The following is a 23508-nucleotide window of genomic DNA, read 5'->3' as shown; positions in this document are numbered from 1 at the left end:
TAGGTGCTAGTGTGTAAAATAAGTATTTTTTGCAGATATTTTTATCAATGAATTGTCTGTTTTATTAGGAATGAGTGCAAAGTCTTGATGAATGTGAAATGGGTGAATCTTCGATGGTTAAACAATCACTGAGAGAAAAAAAATGAGTCCCTCGTTTCTCTTATTTCACTTGGATCAGCTCAACACAATACAACTCGAGACAGCCATTTATAATCCTGGTAAAACCTGTCATTGTTAAACCATTCCAATTTATTTCTTTGAATGCCTAAAATATACATATTTCACAAATGATTACAATAATGGATATTGCAGAGTTATGGCCTGATTATTTGTACCCATCTTGGATTTTTATTTTTGGCCAATTAGAGCTCACTCAATGCATCCTCCCTCCTGCTATGGCATTACACACACTCGTGGCAAAATTAAACTCCAGGAAATTACAATGAAAAGATCTGTTGTTGTGGCTTGGTGACACACCAAGCGACAAGATGTGTTAGCATTTATTACACTTTGGTGAAGTTCCCACAGTGGCTGAATGTTCGTATGTTATCTCAGATGAGATTCCCCTTCAAGTTAAATTTATGCTCCACTGAACTCCTACTGAATCTAAATGAAATATACATTAGGAACAACCCTCGCTGTCATCAGAGTCCATGCTCGTGAACCAAACGCAGAGCATCTAAGCATGAATTACTGTTTAAGATATATACCCTATATATAATTTCCCCAATTGCTAAGATGACCTACACAAATACTAACTGCAAGTTTTAGATTGCAGTGAAATCAACAAATGCAAATCTTACCATTCAAGTCATTTAGCGTTCATGACCATGAATGTGCTGCAGGGATTTGGAAAAATTATTTTTGTGTGTTTTGCTTTTTTAAGTAAACTGTACAAAAACAAAAAGAAAACAGCTGCAAAACCAAAAGAAAAAGTAATTTAAATGAAAAATGTTGTACATATATTTACAAAATAAAGAACATTCATTCCTTTGAGGATAACACCGCTAAAAACAAAAGACAACGTGGACTGCTTCTGTCGATGAGGTTCAAGCTCTGCACTAACTGGATGTCTAAGCCGAGGTTAAGTTCAAGTTAATGCAGACGACGTCGACTACAGAACAGAGGGGTTTTTTTGTCTTTGAGGGACTGTGAGGCTACCCAGAGACCAAGTGTACTCCTAAACTGGTGATACTGCTGAGACAGGACTGGAGTGTCTGTAGAACAAGGACAGTTTCCTGGAATGTACTAGAACAGACAGTCTACTACATCCGTGTGCATACATACACAAACACGCACTGCAACTTCAGTCGCTTCAAAAATAAAATGCCAATCAGGAAAGGGTGGGCAGGGACAGTCAAAGATGTGAGGAAGAAGAACAAGGAAAAAAAAAAAGGATGCAGAGAGGAGACATTTACGTCCAAACTTAAAAAAAACAATATGGACCACTTATTTCCCAGGTGTCTGTTGGCTGCGCCGGCCTGTTCTTCTCAGTTTCCTATAATACAACATGAGCCATGTCCCCACAAATTTTACTGGATTCTCACTGTTACTGCAACTCTTGACCACACAATGGGGTTTTAGGGTACTACATGTCAGAGGTGGGTGGTGATTGGCAAATGACAAAGAGTTCTGCTTTTAAAAATGACGACTTTCACGTGGACTTCTGCCTATAGTGAAGTGTCAAGTCCCCTCCGCTCTTCCAGATAAAATGTTTAACTGTTCGCAGGTCCATGTTGGGATCTAGCACCTGGATGAATCAAAAACAAAAGAAGGTTACTAACATGAAAGAGAAGTTGTGTTCAGTGCATTCACAGAGCGTGTTGATGTGCCCACCTGGTCTTGACACATTAGCTCAATCTTCTCTTCAGCTAGCATGGCCATGTCCTCCTCCTTCTCCTGCTCCCCGGGTTTATCGTTGGCCGAGGAGCTGGTGGTCTGTGACTCGTTGTCCAAGTTGATGATCTTCTCATAAACATGTTCCATGACCTTTCTCACCTGGAGCATGTCACTGGCCGACAGTCGGTCCCTGTGCGACAAAGAAGGTATAAAAACCGGCTCTGAACATTGCAGAGCTGCACGTGACACGGATCTTTGCTGAAATACGAGAAATTACAAACTTACTTTTTTAGAGTTTTTGCACCAGAGGAAGAGTGGGGCTGGAGGTAGAACGGGATTTTGTTGAACTTGGGCATATTTTTCTGTCATGGAAAAAAAAAAAAAAGACGTGTAACTCAAACGTGAGAACAAAATTTAATTGCAAATGTCACATCACAAAGATACAAGAAAATGGTATTGCTTCATCCAGGGAAGAACAGTGATGGATCTGTAACACCGCTGAGCTTTTTTCTGGCTTAGACCGGGCCTGTTGGCGAGCAGTGCGGTGATTACGCAGCCAGGCACAGCTGGTCCGTGTACTTTAAAAGCAATGACTCTGTGTCACCTTGTTTGACACAAATGAGTTCTGACCGTGTGATAAAAATAACATGTATTAAACTTGAGTAAATAAATCACAAAGTGGTTGAAGAACTTTTTTAACGGCAATGCTGCAGAGTTCCCTCTGCTTTCTCACTGCAAGAAATCTCCTGCAATCAGGTTTCACATTTGTATCATGTTGTGATAAAGTGCACAGTCATAGCTCTTAATGTCATACCTTAGTCCCTACTGAGTATAGAGCAATTTGTGAAAGGCAAGTACACATTTTTAGTGCTCGTCGTTTCTAACTGCCTTAATGTTCACTCATTCACTAACAACTGAGTGTTAGTGGATTACTATTAGAGCAGGCAAGCTGTGCACGTCTAGTCTCTTTATACAGAACAGAGTGTTTAGTTTGAAATAACAGAAAGTTGGTCAGGTCACATTTGTAAACAGTAACCTGATAAATGAATAACATTTTGCTGCTTCAGGTTTTAAGGTGTTGTATATTCTGGCCACTACTGATTGAGAGAGAATCATCATTGGAGTCACAATTCTGCTTTAGTCTATAAGCAACTCAAGGAAGTACTCATTACCATCATCTGTACCAAGTATAAAACATGTTACACAAACTCAGAAGTACTGAATCTCAAATACAAACACAGGGCTATTTTTGCCTGTTTTATGCAGCTTTTAGTTCCTTCCCACACTAAAGCCGTCCAACTAGAGTATACGTATTAACACTTTGTAGTGTTTAGCAACAAAAGCAGTCATGATTTTCTTCCTGCAAGCTTCCAAACCAGTGGGCTTCAACTACTCATGCCACATTTTTAAAAAAAATCTTCTTTTAATTTTGATTGAAATGTGCATGAAATATAGACACGAGCACTTGGGCTTTCTAATTTTAATAAATTATGTAGAGCGATGTAGACCAAAGTTAGACGAGCAGATGAAGGATGATGCCCAGGATAAAGGGCAAATAAGGGAAAGGCTTTAAAAAGGGAGCCAGCTGCTCATTTCCAGTTCCATATTTTTATTCTTGGACTAGCTTTGCATGCTCCACAGTTCAAAAATAATGCTTATTTATCTTATACTGAGTCTCGGAGCAGCCTCTCATGTCGAACATATATGAAATGAGCTGCTTAGGTTTCTTTCACACTCACTGTCAGACAACTTTCTGATGATTGGCTACCCTTTGCAAACAAGAAATGTAAAACATTAGGTGCTGTGCTGTGCTTGATTATATTTAAGATAGCCCCTCTCTTTCAAGTTATGGCCCTATGATCAGCCAATAGTGTCACAGAGATTATTATCCACTGATTTTATTATGTGAAACTTTGACCAGGTTTACTATGATCAGCCACCAGTGGAACACTGCATATGACAGGATAGAGGAAAAGCACAACATGCACACTTTAATAAAAGATCAACGGAAAGGAGGTTTAAAAAAAATAATAATCAGCAGAGATACTCACATCTACAGTTATATCAATAACCCACTGTGGGACTGTCTCATTGAGCAGCATGGATTCAGTCTCTCCGCCTGAATCTCTACATAGCAACCTGCAGCGTAAAAATAAAGCAGATCAAAAGAAACGCTGGACTTGTGCGACCATTTCTAATGACATGTGATGACATCACAAGGGGAAGATTTGACTTTCTAACATGACCTTAACTGACGATCTAAAAGTTTGAAAGTTTGTTGGTGAGAGCTTACCTAAAAAGGGTTCTGCCTCCCGCTTCTCCAAAGATAACTGGTGTGTGTGGTGGCACCTGGAAATATCCGTTGCCTTTCTGGACCCTGTTTTCTTGCTCTCCGTTCACTGAGGGAACAAGAACATAATCAACAAACCCGATGACATCTTGGCTTAGAATGCGCTCACTGGCAGTTTGCAGCCAATTCATGTTTGAGGCCAAGTGGATAAAAAGACGAGGGAAACAAGACAAAGGAAAAAACATGCCCCGATGACGCTCCCCTCGGTGCAGACATTTGGCAGTTTGTGCATTCACTGGATAATTGAATCAGTCAATCAATCTCCTCACCATGGTTCACCTCGTTCTCTTCCTCGTCCATGGGGTTGATTCGGGTTCTGGGCCAGAACTCCAGCAGAGCCTGAAGCAATAGTCCGCCCAGGTTCACTGCAAAGGGGAGAAATCAGCGTTGTGTAATGCTAACTTAGACCTCTGGCTCTGCATTACGTAACCTTCATTAGTATAGAAAATGTAATCTCTTACACTTTGGATCCGATCCATCGGAACTTGAAAACCCTGCGTCCTTTGCAGACACCCAGGCAGCAAAGCAGTCACTCTCATCCAAAGTGATAGTGAGCATCTGTCGAGCACATAACCACGACAGGAATCAACCAGGAGAAGTTAGAACTCAGCTAGAAAACACTGAATGTCAAATCATGTGACGGGCTCCTGTATTACCAGGTTTGAAACTCACCCCAGTTTTCAGATCAACAGAGAACCAATTTGGCACATAGACCATCTTGAAGCGCTTTTTAATCTCTTCGTCAAATTCAACCTTCCCCAAGTCTTCGCCCTTACATGCCTACAGGTCAAATGTGAGCACAAAAGGTCATTTCAAACTACAGATATATCGACAGGTGTGCATTCCTACAATTTCACTTTAATTCACACAGATTCATCAGCTCATTCAGGTGGATGAGCACCAATAAAACCACAGTGGAGTTCTCCGCCCCAACACCCACGCCTGGGAAACTTTCAGAAGAACTAAAGGTTCATTCGGGGTCCATCAGTTCTTCTTCCTGGACGGCAGCCCCAGGAAGATTAAAAAATAAGGCAAAATCATTCATTTCACAAACCAAAAACAACAGCTCTTCTTTATTTTACACAACTATAAAACCATTCATTCTTGTTGGGCATCACCACCCAGTTCTGCTGTATCTCCATGTTGTTATGTCTTAGAACAGTGAACAAAAACAGTCTGCATTAGCAGTTGTTTTTTTTGTTTTTTTAAATTTGGCTTTAAAATTCTGATATATTCGACTAATCAGTGACATTTAGTGATGCAAGCCACGCCCTGAAATCTCCTTCACTTATCCTCCCACCTATGAAGACCAATAAAGACCAAGATAAGAGCACATCCCATATCCTAATATCTTAATCATTAATGCCAGAGTGTGTGGTTTACCTTTAGGACGTCCCAGAAAGCCACATTGTTGTTGGTGTCTTTGGTGAGTATGTGTCTTTTGTCATTCAGAATGTGGCACTGAATAATACTGGCACCTCCTGCAACATCAACAGCGCTGTTAGTTAACAGAGGGAAAAGAGATTTGGAGGATTGTATACTTTCACATAAAAAAGAAACAAAAAACAAAAGTACCCTTGATGACTTGTTCTGGCTGAGTACACAGTGGTGTCAGAGGGGTGGTGCAGTCGTTGTCATACTCTCCGGATGATCTGAAGTTGTGCATTCCCTTTAGAGACTAAACACACACCAAAAAAACAAAAACTTTTAATAATTGCTTCCCCACTCCTTGTTCTTCTCTTTTGTAATACAGAATTACAAAGCTGCTTTTAAATTTTAAATGAACTGCAGATGAATTATGGCTGAACACAGTTAGGTGTGGCCACATGAACAACCCTCTATCTATACTTCACTACATTGACAGTGGATCACTGATCTCAGAGGTGTCACGCATGCTTACCCATTTATTAACAGATGACTTGGTGGTGGAGACCCAGATTGCTGGAGGTGGGTCCGCAGATCTGTCCAGTTCCATCTGTGCAAGAAAAGGCAAAAGGCTGAATGACCCTGAGACCCATCCTTTTATATTTTCAATATTATGGTTAAATATATCCTAAAATTAACTATTACACAGGTTGTTATGCAGTTATTACAAAAATCTAGCCCTTATTTGCTGGACCCTTACTTTGAGCACTGGGGCCTTCTCCTCACAGATAAGGACACGGATGTCTGGGTTACGCAGGTCCGTACAGTAGATCTTTTTGTCTCTGCCTCCAGAATATACGTGCGTAAAGGCCTCATTGACCTGCAGGGCCCACACCCCTTCGTCGTGCACACGGTAGGTGGCGATGCACCTCTGCTGGCCGAGGGACCAAAGGCGAATGGTCCCATCTGAACTGCCTGATAGGCACTGTGGGGAGGACCGGTGACTTTTAGATTCTGAAACTCTGCTCTTTGGCAGCCACGGCATTTTAGATTATTTAACTCACCTGAGTGCCGTCTCGATTCAGCAGCAACGATTTGACGTTGTCCGTGTGACCTTTTAGCTTCATGAGCTTAGCGCATGTTCGAGGATCCCACACTCTCAGAACCTGAAGAAAGACACAAGAAGGGTAACGACAGCAGGCACTACTTCACTGTGTTTACATGCATGATAATCCTACTGGGCTAAAACAAAGCAAGGTACGCACTCAATTACACCATTCATGCATTTCCTTTATATTAGATTTTTGAAGCAGTCTTTATAGTTTATAATATCCACAGATTTGTGACAGCCTAATGGAAATGCTTTAAGGATATCTGAACAGAAACCAAAGGTCAGTGAAGAACTTGTATTATCACTTGCTTACAAATTCTTAAGAGAAGTTAGAGTTAAGTTTTCTTATAATAGTCATTTTACTAAAGCCATGTAACCTACCTACATAGAGCTGAAGACTACAAGTTAGAATATGAAAGAACTTTTTATGGGTTTTGCGTTTTAAGAAATTAGTAAAAATAAGTTAACAAGGCAATTACTAGATTATAGTGTAGTAATTCATTGTCTACTGCTCAGGTTCAAGTTTTTGAAAAAATTGAACTCAGTGAATGGAAGAAGGCTAAAAAGGCTTTGTTGAGGCCTGAGGTTTATTTGGAAATCTGTCAACTAGACAAAACTGTGAAGGTACAATTTAAGATCACAAATGATACCTGGATTACAGAGCAACGCTTAAACTATGCTATTATACATCACCCCTAAGACAATTATGAGCATTTTAGGGACCCAAACAGGACTAAGAGACGTGTAATAATCCACAGAGACCCTAAAAAGCAATTCTAATCACTGAATGAGTGATTATAATTGGTACCTGTGACGCTCCTGAGAGCTGAGTTATTGAAGCTTAGAGTCCTTTGAAAATTTATTGTAGTTAGAGAAACAGATTGTTGCTCAGTGAAGCTGTTTATGTCTCAGTATTTTCAAAAATTTAACACAACTGAAAGTTTGCATTTATTCCTTAGTGTAAACACTGGGCACTGTGTAAATCTGTCCATCTGTGTGTCACAAACCTTTTCTGTGGATCCTGATACAATAACCGTGCCCATCTGGTTCATAGCCAGACTATAGATTGAGTCCTTGTTCCCACTCAGCGATGAAGCTGTTGGAGACAAATTATAATAAGTCCAAAGGTACAGACTGACTTTGACATAAACATATCGGTCATGCTGAATACAAATTACACTCAGTACAATTCACATCTAATCTAAGCTTCTGTCCAGAGGACAGAAATGGATACTAGTGTCACACTGCAAAATCTTTACTTACTGGTGACAGTGTTGTTGGAAGCAGTGAGTGCTGTTAGTGTGTTCACATCCCAAAGAAAGATCTGCCTGTCCAGACCTGCTGATGCTACCAGCTCTTTGTCCTTAGCGTAAGCCAACGCTTTCACGTAGTCCTTATGTGTTCGTAACGTTGACATACAAAACCCTTTGTGTGCGTTCCATACTTTGACTGTCGTATCCGATGAGGCAGATATCACTGAAAGCAAATTTTTTTTAGATTAGAAACGGGGGTTTCAAAATAAAATGTTGGGTGAACTGAACAGCTTAAAAAAACTCACAAGTTTTTCCATTGCAACAGAGGACTATGTCATTAACCCAGTCTGTATGATGCTCCATCGATGCAATGTATGGGTCCTGCTACAATAACAAGAGAGGACAAGGACAGTTAAAACAGTCTTAGGCATGAGATTTGAGAAATGCATACTAAAGCAGCTGCCTTGTGTAAAATGAGTTGACTGTTTTAGCATAACGGAGCAGGGCAAGAAGCTGTACTTTGTGCTGGTAGACGCTCCATATCCGGATGATGGAGTCCCTCCCTGCAGTGAAGAGCCGGTTCAGAGCAGGGTCGAGCTGGAGTGCATTCACCCCGTTTCGATTGTACTTCTCCACCTCATCTCTAATGACATATGATACCTGGAACACAGAGAGGAGAATGGGCGCTGGGCTCAGACTCCTAATCTCGACCTGTTTTGTTTTGGCCCACACAACACACCCACCCTTTAAGCTCTAACGCTTTAACACTTGTATAACGTGAACTTGCACTGCAAGGACCTGCAGAGTTAACGAGACAAACACAGAGCTTAACTAAATGTCACACACACTGGCATATAATGCAAACCGGTTTCAGTTTAACAACAAGGAAAGTGCATAACTTTAATGTGTATTTTTACGGCAGCTGGGCATACTGGCAATGGTTCACGACAGACCTGCCCGGACGCGTACGTTTCACTAGCAATTAGACGGAGCCCGGATACAGTAGCTAGCTTAGCTTCCGTCAACGCCGTAACAGCTTCAAACGGCAACCCAAGAGGGGTGTTATTATTTTGTACTGACAGGCGATATCTGTAGTTATCTTATAAAGTATTTTACACTTGCTCGTATGAAAAAAATGTTTGCAAAAGCATGTAATCATTTGGAAGCGACCGTTAGCACATGCCGCTAACACCTCTCGTATGCTAAGCTAGATAGGTTAGCTGGCTTGAGTCATGACACCTAACTGCAACGCTATCTTGTGCATGTGTTTTTTACTCCCTATCGGGTGTTTGTGAAGAGCATCTTTAAGCTGGAGGCCCCGATGTTGCCGTTGTCACACATTTATCAATAATGTAACGCCTCTAATTTACCTGTACTTTCCTCCGCCCAGCAGCATTTTGCCTGTGATGCGTGGCCATCTTGCATGTTGACAGTGAATTCATGTGATGCTACATCCGGAAAAAAAGAAAACATATGTACCTGGGCTTTCTGGGTAATGTTGTTCTACACTTTCCTAAACTGTTAACTTAAAAGGATTTGATTTTATTTATTTTTTTTGTCTTTCCCCACCACTCACTCCTGGGGATTTGTTCACTGGCACAGTGGTGCTGTTTTGTAATAGTACACTTTGGGTATCAATCAATTTAAAAATGTAATAATCAATGTAACATAATTTATGTATTTTAAAACTAGTTTTTGTTTTGTTTTTGGTTTTTTGAAGACCTAGAATCTAAATACGTCTCTCTCTCAAGCACTTTGGGTCAACTTATATTGTTCTATGTGCTACCATAATTAAAACAGATGTGACAGTCAACACAAAAAAGGTGCAGAGACATTTTTCATAGTGCGTGTTTGATATAGCTATAATTGTTCATGAAATAATTCAGTGGGGTACATAGGGGAAAGAAAGAAAGTATTGACTCTAACCGTCTCGAGCCAATATCAATACCAGCTTTGGTATTGAAACTATCAATATTTATATCGATCCGAGTACCTGTATGGCACAGTGATTGATACTTCCGCGCAGTTTACCATGATGCACGCTGGGTAATCGTTATGGCTGTATTATTATATAATATGCAAATATAAACATCTGTTTATATGGTCGCAGAGGAGGATTAACACAAGACTGTCCAATCGTCCAATGTTCACATTATCTGGGTAAACTATTTACCAGGCTTTTTATCTTTTATTAGAATGACTTAGAAATAAGCTTAAAATATGTCCCGCCTTCCTCTATACCTTAATGCACAAAATGTGATGTATGAATCCTGATGAGACAGTATTTGGGTCTATCAATCTGCGCAATGTTCTGAAAATAAGAATTCTTCCTGCTCCATACAAAAAAGAAAGTCTATTACCGAACACTAGAGGGGGTAATACACTATCATGAGCTGCACACGAAGTCCAAACCTCCCGGAAAGACAGAATAAAAGTCTGAGGACCGGTGGTGTGAAATCACGTCTTTTTAAGGATTCACTCATGCGAATCAGGTTTTGAATCCAAACCAAATCAGCTCACTGTAGGGTGCATGCTGTGAACTCGGGCTCTGGCTGTTCTTCACGGGTGTGCATGCCTCTGGTTGACCATTAAACCAAACAAAAGTGTTTCAAGTGTTCAAAACCCCCGTGTGAAAGGTGAGGCACGTGAAATGTTGGCTTCTCTGGTAGGAGACTGGGCGTTTCCCACACACACTTTTTACAGAAATAAACTTTGAGTTTCTTCATAGTCCTTGGACTAAGGCATACTTGGTGATGTGGCAAAAGCACAGCGCACATTATGCCTGAGAGCGCCATGGGACGCCTATGGCGCAGTAATCCTCTGTGGCCCAGCAACACCCCCCCCTTCCCCCACCCTCACTGCTCTCCTGCTCAAGGGCAAATCGAGACAGCGCAGCATCCTCCACGCTCGGCAGCCGGAGACTTTTCCTTCATGGGATGAAAACCGACGGGCCTCACGAATGGAAGGCAAGAGGACGAAGTTTTACTTACACCGCACCTGTGACAGCTTTCAAAATGTCCAAAATAGGGTGACTGCAGACCTCTGGCGCTTACCAAGAAGTCAGTTTTGACCGTTTTTCTCTGGATTCTGATGACACTTTTTCCCCCGTGGGCTTGAGTTTGGATCCACGATGAGGCGAAGTGAGCCTTGAAAAGAAAACATGGATTTTGCACGGAAGGTTTGGTTGTTTCTTCTTCTAAAACCCGAAGAACTTCATTCTGGAAACGATGCTGTAAAACTCACAGTTTCACATGTAAGTATATTCTGCACGGAATCCTCATGTGGCTGCAAAAACATATAGCAGAAAATGATTGGCACGACTTGTTGGCTGTTTGTTCTCTCCTTTTGTTTTTCATTTTTTATTGTATTCGCATAAGGGCCGTATGTTAACGGAGAAGCGCTCATTACTTCATCAAAAATAAGTGTTCAGTTTCAAAAAGCTTTAGGGTTAAGCTACATGTGGAAATTCACTTTAACGAGGTCAATGTTTCCTTTGGCTTCTTATCTCCATATGAAGTGAAAAGACACTTAATGTAATGATTATTACACATGTCATTCATGACATCACAAACCACTTTAAAAAAAAAAAAAAAGCTCAACAATCTTCATGTTTAATGTGACTCATGTAACTTTTGATAAGTTGTAATATTCATATTTTGGGTGTTTTTTTTTTAAAGTAATATCTGAACACTGGCAACTGGGATTCAGTTCATTATCAGCTACTGGTTTCATGAGTGGATCATTTTACCACTGTCTATATTTTTATATGTGTGTACTTTCTGTATGCTTGGCGTTTAAGCTATCTTTTGCAATTACATTGAAAGGTTTCTGCCAAAGAAGTAGGTCATCAGTTCAGGCTGTGCACCTCAGATCACAGTATGAAGCTCTGAGGGGGAGAAGGACACATAACATGGTGATGAAGAACACACAGAAGGCCCAGTTACACTAGACCCCCCAGAAAAATTTGAAAAAAGTTGGACTCATTTCTAAACTTTTTAATAATGTTTTTAGTGTAGTTTTTAATATTTCGATTGCAAAATACAGCATTATTTAAAAAAAAAAAAAAGTAAATCCAAAGAAAGCAGTCTTAAGTTAGAAATGAGTTAACAACCAGATAGTGAGAGCTATCGCCTGATAACAACTTTCTTACCTGTTAAAACAATCTTAAAATAAAAGATGATGGAATAGATAGCAGCAGTACAAAGTCCTACTGTAGTCCCATAAAAGATGGGGGGGGGGGGGGGGGGGGGGGGACAATAGTCTTCTGTGGCTCTATAAGGAACTATGCCATGTCTAATAGTCATGTTACTCCATTCGTATAGGTTAAAGAGCTGAAGACTACAAGTTAGAATCTGAAAGAATCTGAAAAATCATCTATTGACTATTTAAGACCACAGAGCTAATACACTGTGCTGTGGACTATAGTGTAGTGATTCATACTCTACTGTTCAGGTTCAAGGTTTTAAAAACTGAACTCAGAAAATGGAAGAAGGCAAAAAAAAAAAAAGGCTTGGTTAAGGCATATATAGAAGGTTTATATGGAAATCTGTCAACTAGACAAAAGTGTGAGCTACAATCTAAGATCACAAACAATGGCTGGATTACAGAGCAACAAAATGTATTTAAATACATTTGTCGCATAATAATAGTTCTTCACTGCACACTCAGAAATTAAAGTACAGAAATGTACCTATAGGGGTACAATGGCTTGTCACTGGGGTGGTACCCTCTAAGGTACCGTTCTGTACCCTAAACTGTGGGTACTGATTTGTACCCTTGTAATTTGTACCTTTTACACGTCAAACCTGTACTTTAAAGGGCAAAATTGTACCCTTAGTATAAAGTACAAAAAAGAACCCTTAAAAGGAGTACAAAAATGTCTTTCTAAAGGTTCAGTATCTACACACAGATTTCCTATATTTTTCCTCTCAAGATTTGAAAAATTGAAGATACAAAGTCAAAAATACTTGTCACATTTATTACCTTCTTAAATACATTGCTTAACTGTTACATACAAACTGTTATCAACAGAGTATGTGTCATAAGCTGCAACATCAATTTCCTGTCCAGGTTTTAGCAACGTCCATTCACTATCAACTCTAACACTGTATGAATGAAAATGGTTGTCATATAACAGAGGAATGAGAATTTTTCCACAAAAGACCCACATTGTGTCAATATTAACACAACACCTGTTCTCTGTGTTTCCTATACACATGTCGTCTGAAAGATTCATATTTTTTGAAGGAAGAACAGCAGTCACTGAGTCCACAGGTTATATCAAAATTGGCATCATGGGAATGAATAAGTCCTATGTGCTGAATAAGCTTTGTCAAACTAAAGGTTCTTCTGCCACATTTGGAGCACTGATATGGCTGAGGCATGGTGGTCAATACAGAAGATTTATTTGTCTGGTGACTGTGATTGGCAGAGGCCGGTCCTCACCCTCATCTATTTTCACAATGTACTTTTGGAGAAAAATCAGGGTGTTCTTCAGATGTTTTGGATAAGCAAGGTTGAAGACAAAATACAAGCAGAAAGAAGAGATGATTCCTTCAAAAATACACGAGCTTCTGCACACTTCACTGCCATCCAACTTCACAATGTTTGGAGCGCTTCTGGAGAACACTGGTTTCCAGTCTTCATGAAGTAGCTGAACAGTTGGATAGGGGGTTTTAGGATGAACCTTTGAAGTCAAAAGAGAAGGTAGAGGAAAGCAATATATTAGTCTCTTAACAAAAGATACATTTGTTTTCCTTTTATATAGACTAAATATTTTAATACACACACCTCTCCAAGTATGACAAAGAGATCCAGTTTCTCCTTGAAGACGTATGGCAGGAATAAAAGTGCAGCCCTTGTGTCAAGATCTGCCAAAAGAACAACAAAACACAAGATCACCCATGCATTTTATCTGGCATTTCCAGTTACCTATAAAAATTATATAAAATGGAAGCCTTGAAGTTAAAAAAAAAAAAAAAAAAAAAAAAAAAAAAAGCAAATACCCGGTAGGTCATCAGTGAGAGCCTCCTCTCTTGCATCAAGGTAGAGCTGGTAGAGTGGGGTTTTCCCTTGTGTAAGGTCAATCACCTTTGCTGCAACACATAAGAGCCCTTCACGAAATCGCTGGCTTACATTACCCGTTGTTGGTTGGATCCACCCGAGTTCGTTGCACAGCTACAAGTAAAAAATTCATTTTCAGTACAAAATAACAGTGTATGAAAATGAAATAATCTAAAGTTGATATTAATTATGTATGGTGCTGCATAATTATTTTTTTTATAGAATTTAACAACAATACTGTAAGAAGTTACATGAACATACGAAAAAAGGAAAGAGGGACAGATGAAGAAAACAAGGTCAAGGGCAAATAAAATTTACTACTTTAAACATGTTAAATGTGACAGCTATTTCCAAGTTCAATCCAGCTTTCTGACTTACACCAGTAGGCATCCCTAAGAAGGGGTACTTCTTCAACACATCCTCCACAGGCATACCATTTGCAATTTCTTTCTGCCGCCAAGCAAACGTTTGCTGCACACGGTTATGAACCACCATCGTATCTGGTTGCATCTTCTGATATTGGCACTAGGGCTGGGCCATATTATACCGTTCACGGTAATACCGGTATAATGTTAGGCAACGATAGGAAAATGAAATATCGCGATAGAATGGGAGTAAAACGCGCATGCGCAGTGCCTTTGTTTTCATACGCACATGGCCGATTGTTGGTTTGTAAAAATGGTGCAACTTCCGTGATGTGGAACTGGTTTGGTGTTTGTCCGTCAGATACACAACAAAGCACATTTTTTTGCAGAACATGCAAGCGGCCGTTGTTATTGTCGTGTTTGTCGGACTAAGATGCTCTTAAATCTGGGAGTAATCTGGGTCCCAAACTCCGTATATTTGACTTCAGGTCAAACAACACTGCAGCATCACAGAGTTGAAAACTGTCTAAATTCTTTGATCTTTAATAAAACGATCAGCGTTGCTGCTTTACCAGGTGTAACTATAAAGTTTAACTTCCAGGCATCCATGAAAACAAAAGTTATTACATTTAACGGAGTTAGAAGTTAGCAGGAAGCTAGCGGAAGTTAGCTCGCTAGTTTCGCTAGTTACCTAAGCATGATATAGCACGTTCTGACTGAGAGATTTCTGAAAAAATTCAAACGTACAGCTCTGCTATCACTTCCAACATAAATGAAGACAGGAAACTAAACAGCAGTGACGTTTGTAGGGTTACTGAAGTTGGGCTAGCTGGTATATAATGATGTGCTACGTGATCGCTAGCGACACAGCTATGTTAGCATAACATAAACAGTGAAGCTGGAGGACGAACACTAACACTTTTCCACTTATAAAAGTTAACGTGAAGGTTCCTCATGGTTAGAGACAAATGCAATCGCATGGCAGGATGCTGTAAACGGACCAAACTTCAGTCAGGAGAACAACTGAGATAATCCATCCACAATACGAGGTTAGTCATTAATATACTGCAACAACATGGGAATAGCTCAGCTGCCAGAGAATTCAACATTAATGAATCAATGGTACAGAAGTGGAGGAAGCAAGAAGAATGAGTTTAATAAAGTTTGATTTATCTGACTGCTTTGTTTCGCTTAATGTGCCTTATAATCCCGTGTACCTTATGGTCCGAAAAATGCGTACTGCACACTGCAGTTTAATGTTGCAAAGCACCTCTTTTTAACTTCAGTGGATATTATACATGGTTATGCTCAGGATATGTCAGCCCATTTCTACTGGAAATGCCTTTGGGTTAAACTTTCAGCAAGGAATTTGCATTTGCACTGTTACATTTTTATAAAGCTTTAATGTACATAAAAACCAGCTTCTTGTTTACGTGAAAATAAATGGAAGGTTGTCTTTTTGCGCTAGTAATGTTGTGGAGTTGTATTTTGTCTCGCATCAATTATATCGTCAGTTATATCGTTATCGCAAATTTTCAAATATATATCGTGATAAATATTTTTGGCCATATCGCCCTGCTCTAATTGGCACTGTAAGACCTTTAAGTGGGCGTCTATGGATAATAAATCCTCTCCTTGGACGCATGGTCCCTTGAAAGAAAGCAAGAGTGAGAAGAGAAAGTCAAAACAGATTAGAAACCCAACATAAGACTAAATATACAATTAGAGCTGACACGATCTGTGCATCACAAAGAACTCGTATCGGTTAAAGTTAACCGATACCATGAACCAATATTTAAAATATGGAAACTCTGAAATAATTTCACATAAAATCTTAATTGTTAACTTGAAATTTTAGTTTTGGAGTCATATTTAAAATGTTTTTTTTTTTTTTTTTTAATCTAGTTCACCCTCTTTTAGCGCCTTCTAATTAATAATATTTTGTGAGGTAGAAGTATTAGCACTGGTACTTTGTATTAGCAAGTGCTCTAATCCAAGTATTGGTATTGTTTCGGTTTGAAAAAAAAAGGGGTACAGTTGCATCCCTAATCCTTAGTTTTAGATGTAATAACAGAGGCAAGAACATTTTATAGCTCAAGATGTCCCTCACACCAACCTGACAAACATTTCTCTGACTTGTTCATTGACATTTATTAGGCTGCCCTCTCCTCGTAGAACCAAACTTCTCCTTACAACGCCTCACTGCCTCACTGTCGACTAGTGGTGCCCGCTCTGATTTGAATTTACGTCTCAAAGACATATGCCATGTGTGCTTGTTGAACAGAAACATAAGTTACTGTAAAAACAATCTACACAAAATACACCCAACAAAGAATCAGTAAACATACTTCATACAAACCTACTGAGAGGCTACAGATTGTCTTACTAACAAAACAAGATTGAAAAAAGCTTCACTTTTACTTTGTAATCTTGAAGGAACCTTATGCAAATTTTAAATTTAACTTACATAACCATTTCCCTCACGATCCTTGAGGAAAGGATACTTCATTACCAGCGTCTTCACAGCTTGCACATATTCAGAATTTGTGGGATACCTGTAATATCAGAAGAAACATAAGTGTTAGAGCAACTGCTGACAAACAAACTTTATCAAGTGTCAGTTATTGTTTCTTAGTAATGTAGCGTTTATTTTCAATATGACAGATTCAGCTTTTTCTAAAGCAACAAGCTAACATTACCCTGATTAACTTACATAGTATACTGTGCCACAGCTTCATATAGAACTCTGATTATTGTGTGTCTGTCCCTTGGATTTTTATGGCACGGTTCTTTGTTGTCCAGTTTTAGTTGGAGATTTTTGGGAAATCTTGGAATTTCAAAAGACGCTGGTAGTCTCAAAGTATTTTCATTGCTGTGAAAACAGTTAAGCGTTTGTTTTTATTGCATGAATTGAAGTATAAAACACTACAGTAACAATACATATGGTAGAAACAATGATCATATTAACTAAATCCTAAAAGTGCATAACAGCCAACATGTATGTTTCAGACATACTAACTTCATTATAAATAAGAAAATACCTTATTGAAGTTGACGAAGTAGATGGTTGCCAGTCTTCTGGAGAGACAGTCTGTAGAGTCAGTGTCACTGAAGATTCCTTCATCCTTGACACAAATTGGTTGAATTTAACCTGCTTTTTGAAGGATCCTTGGAAAAGGTATGCAACCATAGTCTCAGTAAGACCGCAGTCAACTGTGTCACCATCAACCTCATTGTCTGCAAGATAAATGGTAGTACAAACTCTAAATTCCATGTAAGAATATTTATCACCACATTTTTACATGGGTAAAAACCGTATATCACACACATTAAAACCTTTTGTACAACTTCTTTCAGTTCAAAGAAATATTCATTTAAAAAAATCAGTAAATAAAATAAAATAAAGCAAATCTTTAGAGTGAATCCTCTTGATATGCAAAGTTTTCATTTTTAAATTTAGATGTTTGTTTGGGACTACTGGACACAGGAGAGCAGAGTCTGAGCATGCTTTTGTGCCCTTTCAAGTTTGGAAGAAAAAAAAAGACTAGAATGCTGTAATTTGTTAATATTCACTACTAAGGTGACTCCTTTCTCCAGATTTCCGACAGTTTCTGCCGTCTGTTCTTTCAGACCGATTACTTATAGCGATAACACCCGCAGGACCGTATTACAAGCTCAGATTACATGCTGAAAAAGTTCCCACATTGCTTAAAACGCGACTATCAAACCCCAGCTGCGACACCCTTGTTATATTTTAAACAAGTGCGGTGTTAAGATATTTCCTTTAGACGTTATATTCAGCCGCCCATGTGTGTTGATGGCCTTGGAATGGATGTAAAAACGTGATTTTATTAAACCATTAATACACTAACGGTAAACTGCATTCAGCTACCAGGGAATCAAATTTCGCGCCGTTCCGCTGCGCAGGGGTTACCGAACCCATAGACTGTGGCCGAACCACATATATAAGTTCAAACTTATACAAATACTATGTGTACACATTTTTCAGAACTGTGACCTCAACTTTACACATGAAACGTTTGTAAAAACGTTTGTAAAAAGACATAATTTGAGCTAAGAGAGTGCCGAAACTAGCTAAATTGCTAATATACGTTAAGCTAGGCTAAACCAATAATTAGTAATTACGCTACATTTTTCTTTAAATAAAACTTACCTCTGAAATGCTGAGCTTCAGCTTCGGTGACATCTAAGCCCCACTCTTGTATTTTTGTTAAGAGTTCCTCGGTTGAAAGTGAACAGAGCACACCAGGACTTGCAAGTTCGTAATCCATCTCCCTCCGTTGATAAAACAAAATGGCACCTGCTGCATTTACAGAAAATTCTAGAATCCACCAGCTATTCGTTGAGTTTCTTCTTCTACTTTTTGTTTGATGTTGTGAGGATGGGCTCAACTCGCACTCCGAATTCAATAAGGGTGCTTTTTTGCAATTCATCCAAATAGTTATACTTAAAAAAAACCACTCTCTTAAAAAAATTTTTAAATGCATTTTTACTTTTTTTTCTTTCAAATAAATTCATTGTTCTTAAAGCAGCTTAAAAATAAGGGGGGGGGGGGGGGGTTCAGGGAATACAAAAACAGCAACAGCAATGAAAATAATAAAAAATAAAAACACTAAAATATATGCTTATATCAATACAGTTGCAAATAAATTACTGTCAAAAAGAATAAAAAAAAAAAACCTCTAATCAAAAAGAGCTTAATCAACCTGTACTTTATCTTTTGAAAGAATGGGTACAAATAAGTACTTTTCACAATTAAGGAACATGTATGTACCTTTCAGACGCTAAAAAAGGTACAGATAGTTACCCCGAGGTCCAATATTTGTCCTTAGACTGTATTAATGTCATTTTTGTACCTTGGGGCACAGTAATGTACCCCTTCCGTACCCCTATTTCTGACTGTGTGGTCTAAGCAACTTAGAGATTGTGCCATAAAAACCTGAAACTGAACAATTCGAATATAGTTACAATTACCAAGTAAGCTGTGAGAAAATTCACAGCTTACTTGTTTTGAACTATAGAATAAGACAGTATTTTCCATTTATTTTAGGTAAGCCACACATTCCAAAAGCCTACATTTTATATGTTTAACTATTTTATATGTTCTAAAATGTTTCACTTTTAATGAGAGAAAAATTAGTTAATTATGAGCACTTTAGGGACCAAACAGGAGGAGACGATTTGTAATAATCCACAGATGCCCTGAGAGGCATAAAAACAGGAGTTACCATTCGATGATTATAACTGGTAAACCGTGACACACGTGAGAGTCACAGAAGACTTTATATAAACATCTGGTAACAGACACAGACTTTGTTACAGTGTTGCTGAAGCTTAGGGTTCTTTTTGCAGTTATTGTCGTCGCAGGGACAGAATATTGTCAGTAAAGCCGTTTATATACTTAACAGAGCTGAAAGTTTGGATTTATGCCTCAGTGTAAGTTCAGCATTAGAATCAGACTCTCATAAAGTCAACAGGTGCTTTAAAAACATGTTTTGTTACCTTTGAATTATCAGGTTGGTTTGTACGCATGCATTAAACCTCAAAACTGCCCAAACTGTTCTGTCACTGTCCTATCATAATGTTCCATATTAATTTACATCAAAACACATCAGACTTCATGCAGTTATTGAACTGTGAGTCTTTACTTTAACCATTTTTTTCAATGCATAGCTGTACGAAGCTAAATTCTGGCGTTAGCTGATGTGAGAATCCATGTCACAATGCATGTGTTCGTGCATGTGCGTGCATTTGCATGTGAAAACTGCCAGTGTGCAGCTCTGCTCTGCTTTCAATCTAATTATCTTAATTATTTGCACTGCTGATGACCACAGCACATCTGGCTGTTATGGGAATTAAATTTTATTCAAACTAAAATGAGTGAAATACTTTACAACCACTTCCTCCTATGAGTAAGCTGGCATGCAAAGTGAAACTGTGCATGCTGGCAGTTGTCCTCTCTGTGCATTTAATAATATTCACATTAAATTTGTATCATTCATTCATTTGATTTATAGACTGAATGTTGGGGGCTGTGTTTCGCTGAAAGATTCGTCACATCCTGTCCCGTCGCCTCATGACAGAAATATCATTGCTTTGAACCTTTTATCTGCTTTATGATGTCGTAAATGGGCCTTAACCTCTTTATTTTGACAGTAAATGGGAGAGCACTGGATTCTGTGTATGAGACAAGCTGATCTGAGATAAACCTGGGCCAAATAAGCAGATCAAGTGAAAGCAGATAACTAGCGTCTGGCTGGACGTGTGAAGGGATCAATGCATTTCAGGACAGGAGTAGATGCAAAACTCGCAGAGCTTAGTCAATAGGAAAAGGATACAATGGTATTTCTCTTTCAAAAGGAGGGCATCGAAATGTAATCCTCCTGTTGGAAAGCTTTTTGAGTTATTAATATAGCAGACTCTGTCATGGATAACATGTAGCAGTGAGTTTTCGATAGGGTCTTTAGTATTTATCTTTATTTACGAGTAGACTTTGGTTTTTATCTCTGATCAGATGACCTGAAAACTGTCTTAATGCTTATCCCATGGGAACGACATTTGCCATTAAGAACAAAGCAGATGTGCTGCTTTCGGGCTTGTAAACATCCACAAGTAGGATTTCGAGCTGTTTAAGCTATATTTACTTCTCTGGTAAAAATAACGGTGTAGTACCGATGACCTGCAACCTGTCTTAATGCTTATGCCAATCAGAACAAAGCGGATGTACTCTTCTAGACTGTGGGTTTGAGGTGAGCAGGATTTCAAGCTGTTCCGCCTTTATCTGTAATTCTCGAGTCAAAATAACCTGTTATTCTCTGATTTGTCAAAGGGAAAGACTAAAATTAACAACAGTTGTTATACAAATCTTTTTTTTTAGTCTAATGAAGTTTTACAGAGTGGAGGAAGTACTTACAGTGTAAATAATATTACACTGTAGTTATATAATATATGGCAGAGTCCAAGTAAGCTATAGCACGGATCAAATGAGCATTTCTCAAATCCAAATTGTTTATAATGTGGAAGAAGAAGCTCATGGTGAACAGACATTTTCATCCCAGTGTCGACTTTACTTGTTCTGCTTCTGTGGTTAATACATTTCACAGTTTCTGGCTTTCAAACTTGTTTCCAAGCAAACGTGGCAAATAGAAAACAACCCTGTGTGATAGATGAGCTTGCTTGCTTTGCTTGTTTGAGAAGCACCACCACCGTGCCCTCAATGTCCGAATGCAGATTTAGTTGATTTTTAAATGATCTCACTGTAGACTGAAAGAGAAAAAATATTCATATTTTCTTGGTAGTCATTAACTATTGATGCATGAGAATGTGGTGAAAATACCAGATATATCTTTAGAGTTGGTTGAGACCTGGAGTCCAAACAAGGAGTTTGATGTCACATTTGGTGATAGCAATTATGAAGCTAGTTCTTGTTTTCAGTTTTAGTGGCAACAGAATGACAACTTACGCTTAGGATTTTATTATTGCAGGCTGTTTCTCTTGTACCCTATATAATTTCTGCCCTGAGCTTTAAATATTTTGAAAACTTAGAAGCATACAGTTTAAATTAAGCCTCAGGAGCTCATTTTGGCATTTGTGATGCTGTAGTGACAACAAAGTGTGCTAAATATGTGTAAATGTACTGATAGCTTTGCATTTTCTCTTCTTGCTGTCACCTGTTGCAGTCAGCAAATGATCGCCATCCTAATCCTGATTCCTAATCCCTCTGATTTAGAACTATGTCTGCCTTAGTCTGACTGAGAAACAGAAAGCTGGTGGTTTGTGGTAACAGGCGACAATTTAGATCATGTGTCTTAACCTCCTTTAGCACAGTCTTACCATCAAAACAATAAGAGCTAATCCCATGTTTGACTGAAGTCTTCATCCTGTTATGCAATGTTTGAAATGAACCGTGTGAGGGCTTCAGTGGCATATCTGTCTCCTTCATAAATGCTACAAACCTCATATCAAGATAGGTGCCCAAAATATTTCATTGTGATTTTTGGGGTTTTTTCTTCTTCTTCTTTAGACCCCAAAGCAGGGCTGCTAGCCTAAACAAAACTAGGAGTAACTGAGTGTGTATTGTAGTTCGACCAGTAGTACAATACTGGTAATTAAATGATCTAATGGGGAATGGGATGTAGTGGTTGTTCAAGCATTATCGGTTAAGTTGTGCAGTCGAATTGCAGTGAAAGACGAACAGGATGCCACACAAAAACAAATGATAAATTGTCTAGGAAAGCTGGACACAGGCACCATGACATGATTTGTTTTGAAGCCTCAGTTTGAGTATTTTAGTGTTCTCGAAGATGTTTTTAAGTAACACTTTGCTGTGTTAACCATGTGTTAGCAGGTTGCTTAGCAGCTGTATTAGTCAAGGAACAGCCTCCATGACTGGAAGCCAAGTCAGAAGTGTTGAAAACCTCCCATGGTAATGTTTTTGGTCCCTTTCCCTTTCATGACAACCTTACAGTGATAGAACTTTTTAATGACTTGCCTTTTTAAACTTCATTTAGCTTAATTTAGTAGTCCGGCAGTTTTGACAGAGAAGTGAGTGCACATGCAGGTTTTGCTAATAGCTCTTTGCTAGGATTCACATCTGCTAACTAGAATAATCAGTAGTTGTAGTTTTATCCAACAAAATATGCAGCCTGTTGTGTGGTTAATTGTACCAACAGTCCATCCAGAGGCCTGTGCTAAAGTTGTGGTGAGTGAAATTCTAGTATTTTATTATCTAGTTATATAGTTCTAATTTAAAGATATCTGCCTGATCTGTGCAGTGGGCCCATGCACTTGATGGATTCATCCTCGCTACCCAGGCTTAGCTAATAACTTACAGCTACACACTTTTGTCCAGATATGCTCACTTCTAGCTCCAGCTAACATGGCGCACAGATAAATGCTAATCTTGACTCTTCAAAATGGGAAAACAGGGCTTAAAAAATTAATATGTAACTTCATGTTGCCTGTGTCCATCTTTTACATATAGCTATGTTATAAGTGCATTGCACAGACAATTGGTAATTAGTTCAAAAATATAGGACAGAGTTTTTGGACTGGCTGTTAAACTTAATCATACAGCAAATGTGCCTCAGACTGGATTCAGATTTTGAATGCTGGCACAGAGATTCAAACATGTTCAAATTC

General features: G+C 38.8%; 3 protein-coding genes across 4 annotated transcripts in view; 1 reads left to right on the top strand and 2 right to left on the bottom strand.

Moving 5' to 3' along the window:
- Positions 1 to 916: 916 nt before the first annotated feature.
- LOC146648615 (WD repeat-containing protein 48) lies at positions 917 to 9361 on the bottom strand. Of its 2 annotated transcripts, none has more exons than XM_085388601.1 (18): positions 9289 to 9361; positions 8438 to 8578; positions 8224 to 8302; positions 7929 to 8141; positions 7673 to 7761; positions 6619 to 6720; positions 6315 to 6539; positions 6090 to 6164; positions 5765 to 5867; positions 5573 to 5670; positions 4862 to 4969; positions 4651 to 4747; positions 4459 to 4554; positions 4133 to 4238; positions 3891 to 3978; positions 2125 to 2201; positions 1837 to 2029; positions 917 to 1750 (listed from the first exon to the last, which is right to left on the bottom strand). In XM_085388601.1, exons 1-18 carry the CDS (start codon positions 9358 to 9360, stop codon positions 1655 to 1657), a joined length of 2058 nt encoding a protein of 685 aa, XP_085244727.1. In that variant the 5' UTR covers position 9361; the 3' UTR covers positions 917 to 1654. The 2 variants fall into 2 exon arrangements, with proteins under 2 accessions (XP_085244727.1, XP_085244728.1); XM_085388602.1 differs by having other exon boundaries at positions 8224 to 8299.
- A 1479-nt stretch (positions 9362 to 10840) lies between these two features.
- LOC146648613 (sodium channel protein type 2 subunit alpha-like) overlaps positions 10841 to 23508 on the top strand; it is a 48334-nt gene continuing 35666 nt past the window's right edge. The window contains exon 1 of the mRNA XM_085389848.1: positions 10841 to 11171. The gene's annotated coding sequence lies outside the window, so the exon portion shown is untranslated. The remainder of the gene's footprint in view (positions 11172 to 23508) is intronic.
- Positions 13270 to 18800, bottom strand: LOC146648614 (sterile alpha motif domain-containing protein 3-like). Its single transcript, XM_085390202.1, has 9 exons — positions 18521 to 18800; positions 17388 to 17583; positions 17060 to 17218; positions 16814 to 16901; positions 15939 to 15996; positions 14360 to 14508; positions 13924 to 14095; positions 13709 to 13788; positions 13270 to 13604 (listed from the first exon to the last, which is right to left on the bottom strand). Exons 1-9 carry the CDS (start codon positions 18798 to 18800, stop codon positions 13308 to 13310), a joined length of 1479 nt encoding a protein of 492 aa, XP_085246328.1. The 3' UTR covers positions 13270 to 13307.

The sequence above is a fragment of the Rhamphochromis longiceps genome, linkage group LG18, assembly GCF_057381845.1.
Source record: "Rhamphochromis longiceps isolate RC_006_pf linkage group LG18, R_longiceps_female_GT1.1, whole genome shotgun sequence".
Taxonomy (NCBI): Eukaryota; Metazoa; Chordata; class Actinopteri; order Cichliformes; family Cichlidae; genus Rhamphochromis; species Rhamphochromis longiceps.
The sequence above is the reverse complement of the archived record's forward strand: the minus strand, read 5'-3'. Positions and strand labels throughout refer to the sequence as shown.

What these genes read in the sequence shown, in the direction of transcription:
- LOC146648615 (XM_085388601.1), bottom strand. Translation starts at nt 9,360, where the DNA reads ATGAATTCACTGTCAACATGCAAGATGGCCACGCATCACAGGCAAAAT. An exon ending in GGAGCGTCTACCAGCACAAA is followed by an intron (nt 8,303 to 8,437) that starts GTACAGCTTCTT and finishes TTGTTATTGTAG; the next exon opens with CAGGACCCATACATTGCATC. An exon ending in AGCTAATGTGTCAAGACCAG is followed by an intron (nt 1,751 to 1,836) that starts GTGGGCACATCA and finishes TGATTCATCCAG; the next exon opens with GTGCTAGATCCCAACATGGA.
- LOC146648614 (XM_085390202.1), bottom strand. Translation starts at nt 18,800, where the DNA reads ATGAATTGCAAAAAAGCACCCTTATTGAATTCGGAGTGCGAGTTGAGC. An exon ending in TGAAGCTCAGCATTTCAGAG is followed by an intron (nt 17,584 to 18,520) that starts GTAAGTTTTATT and finishes TTTATCTTGCAG; the next exon opens with ACAATGAGGTTGATGGTGAC. An exon ending in TCTTAGGGATGCCTACTGGT is followed by an intron (nt 14,096 to 14,359) that starts GTAAGTCAGAAA and finishes TTTTACTTGTAG; the next exon opens with CTGTGCAACGAACTCGGGTG.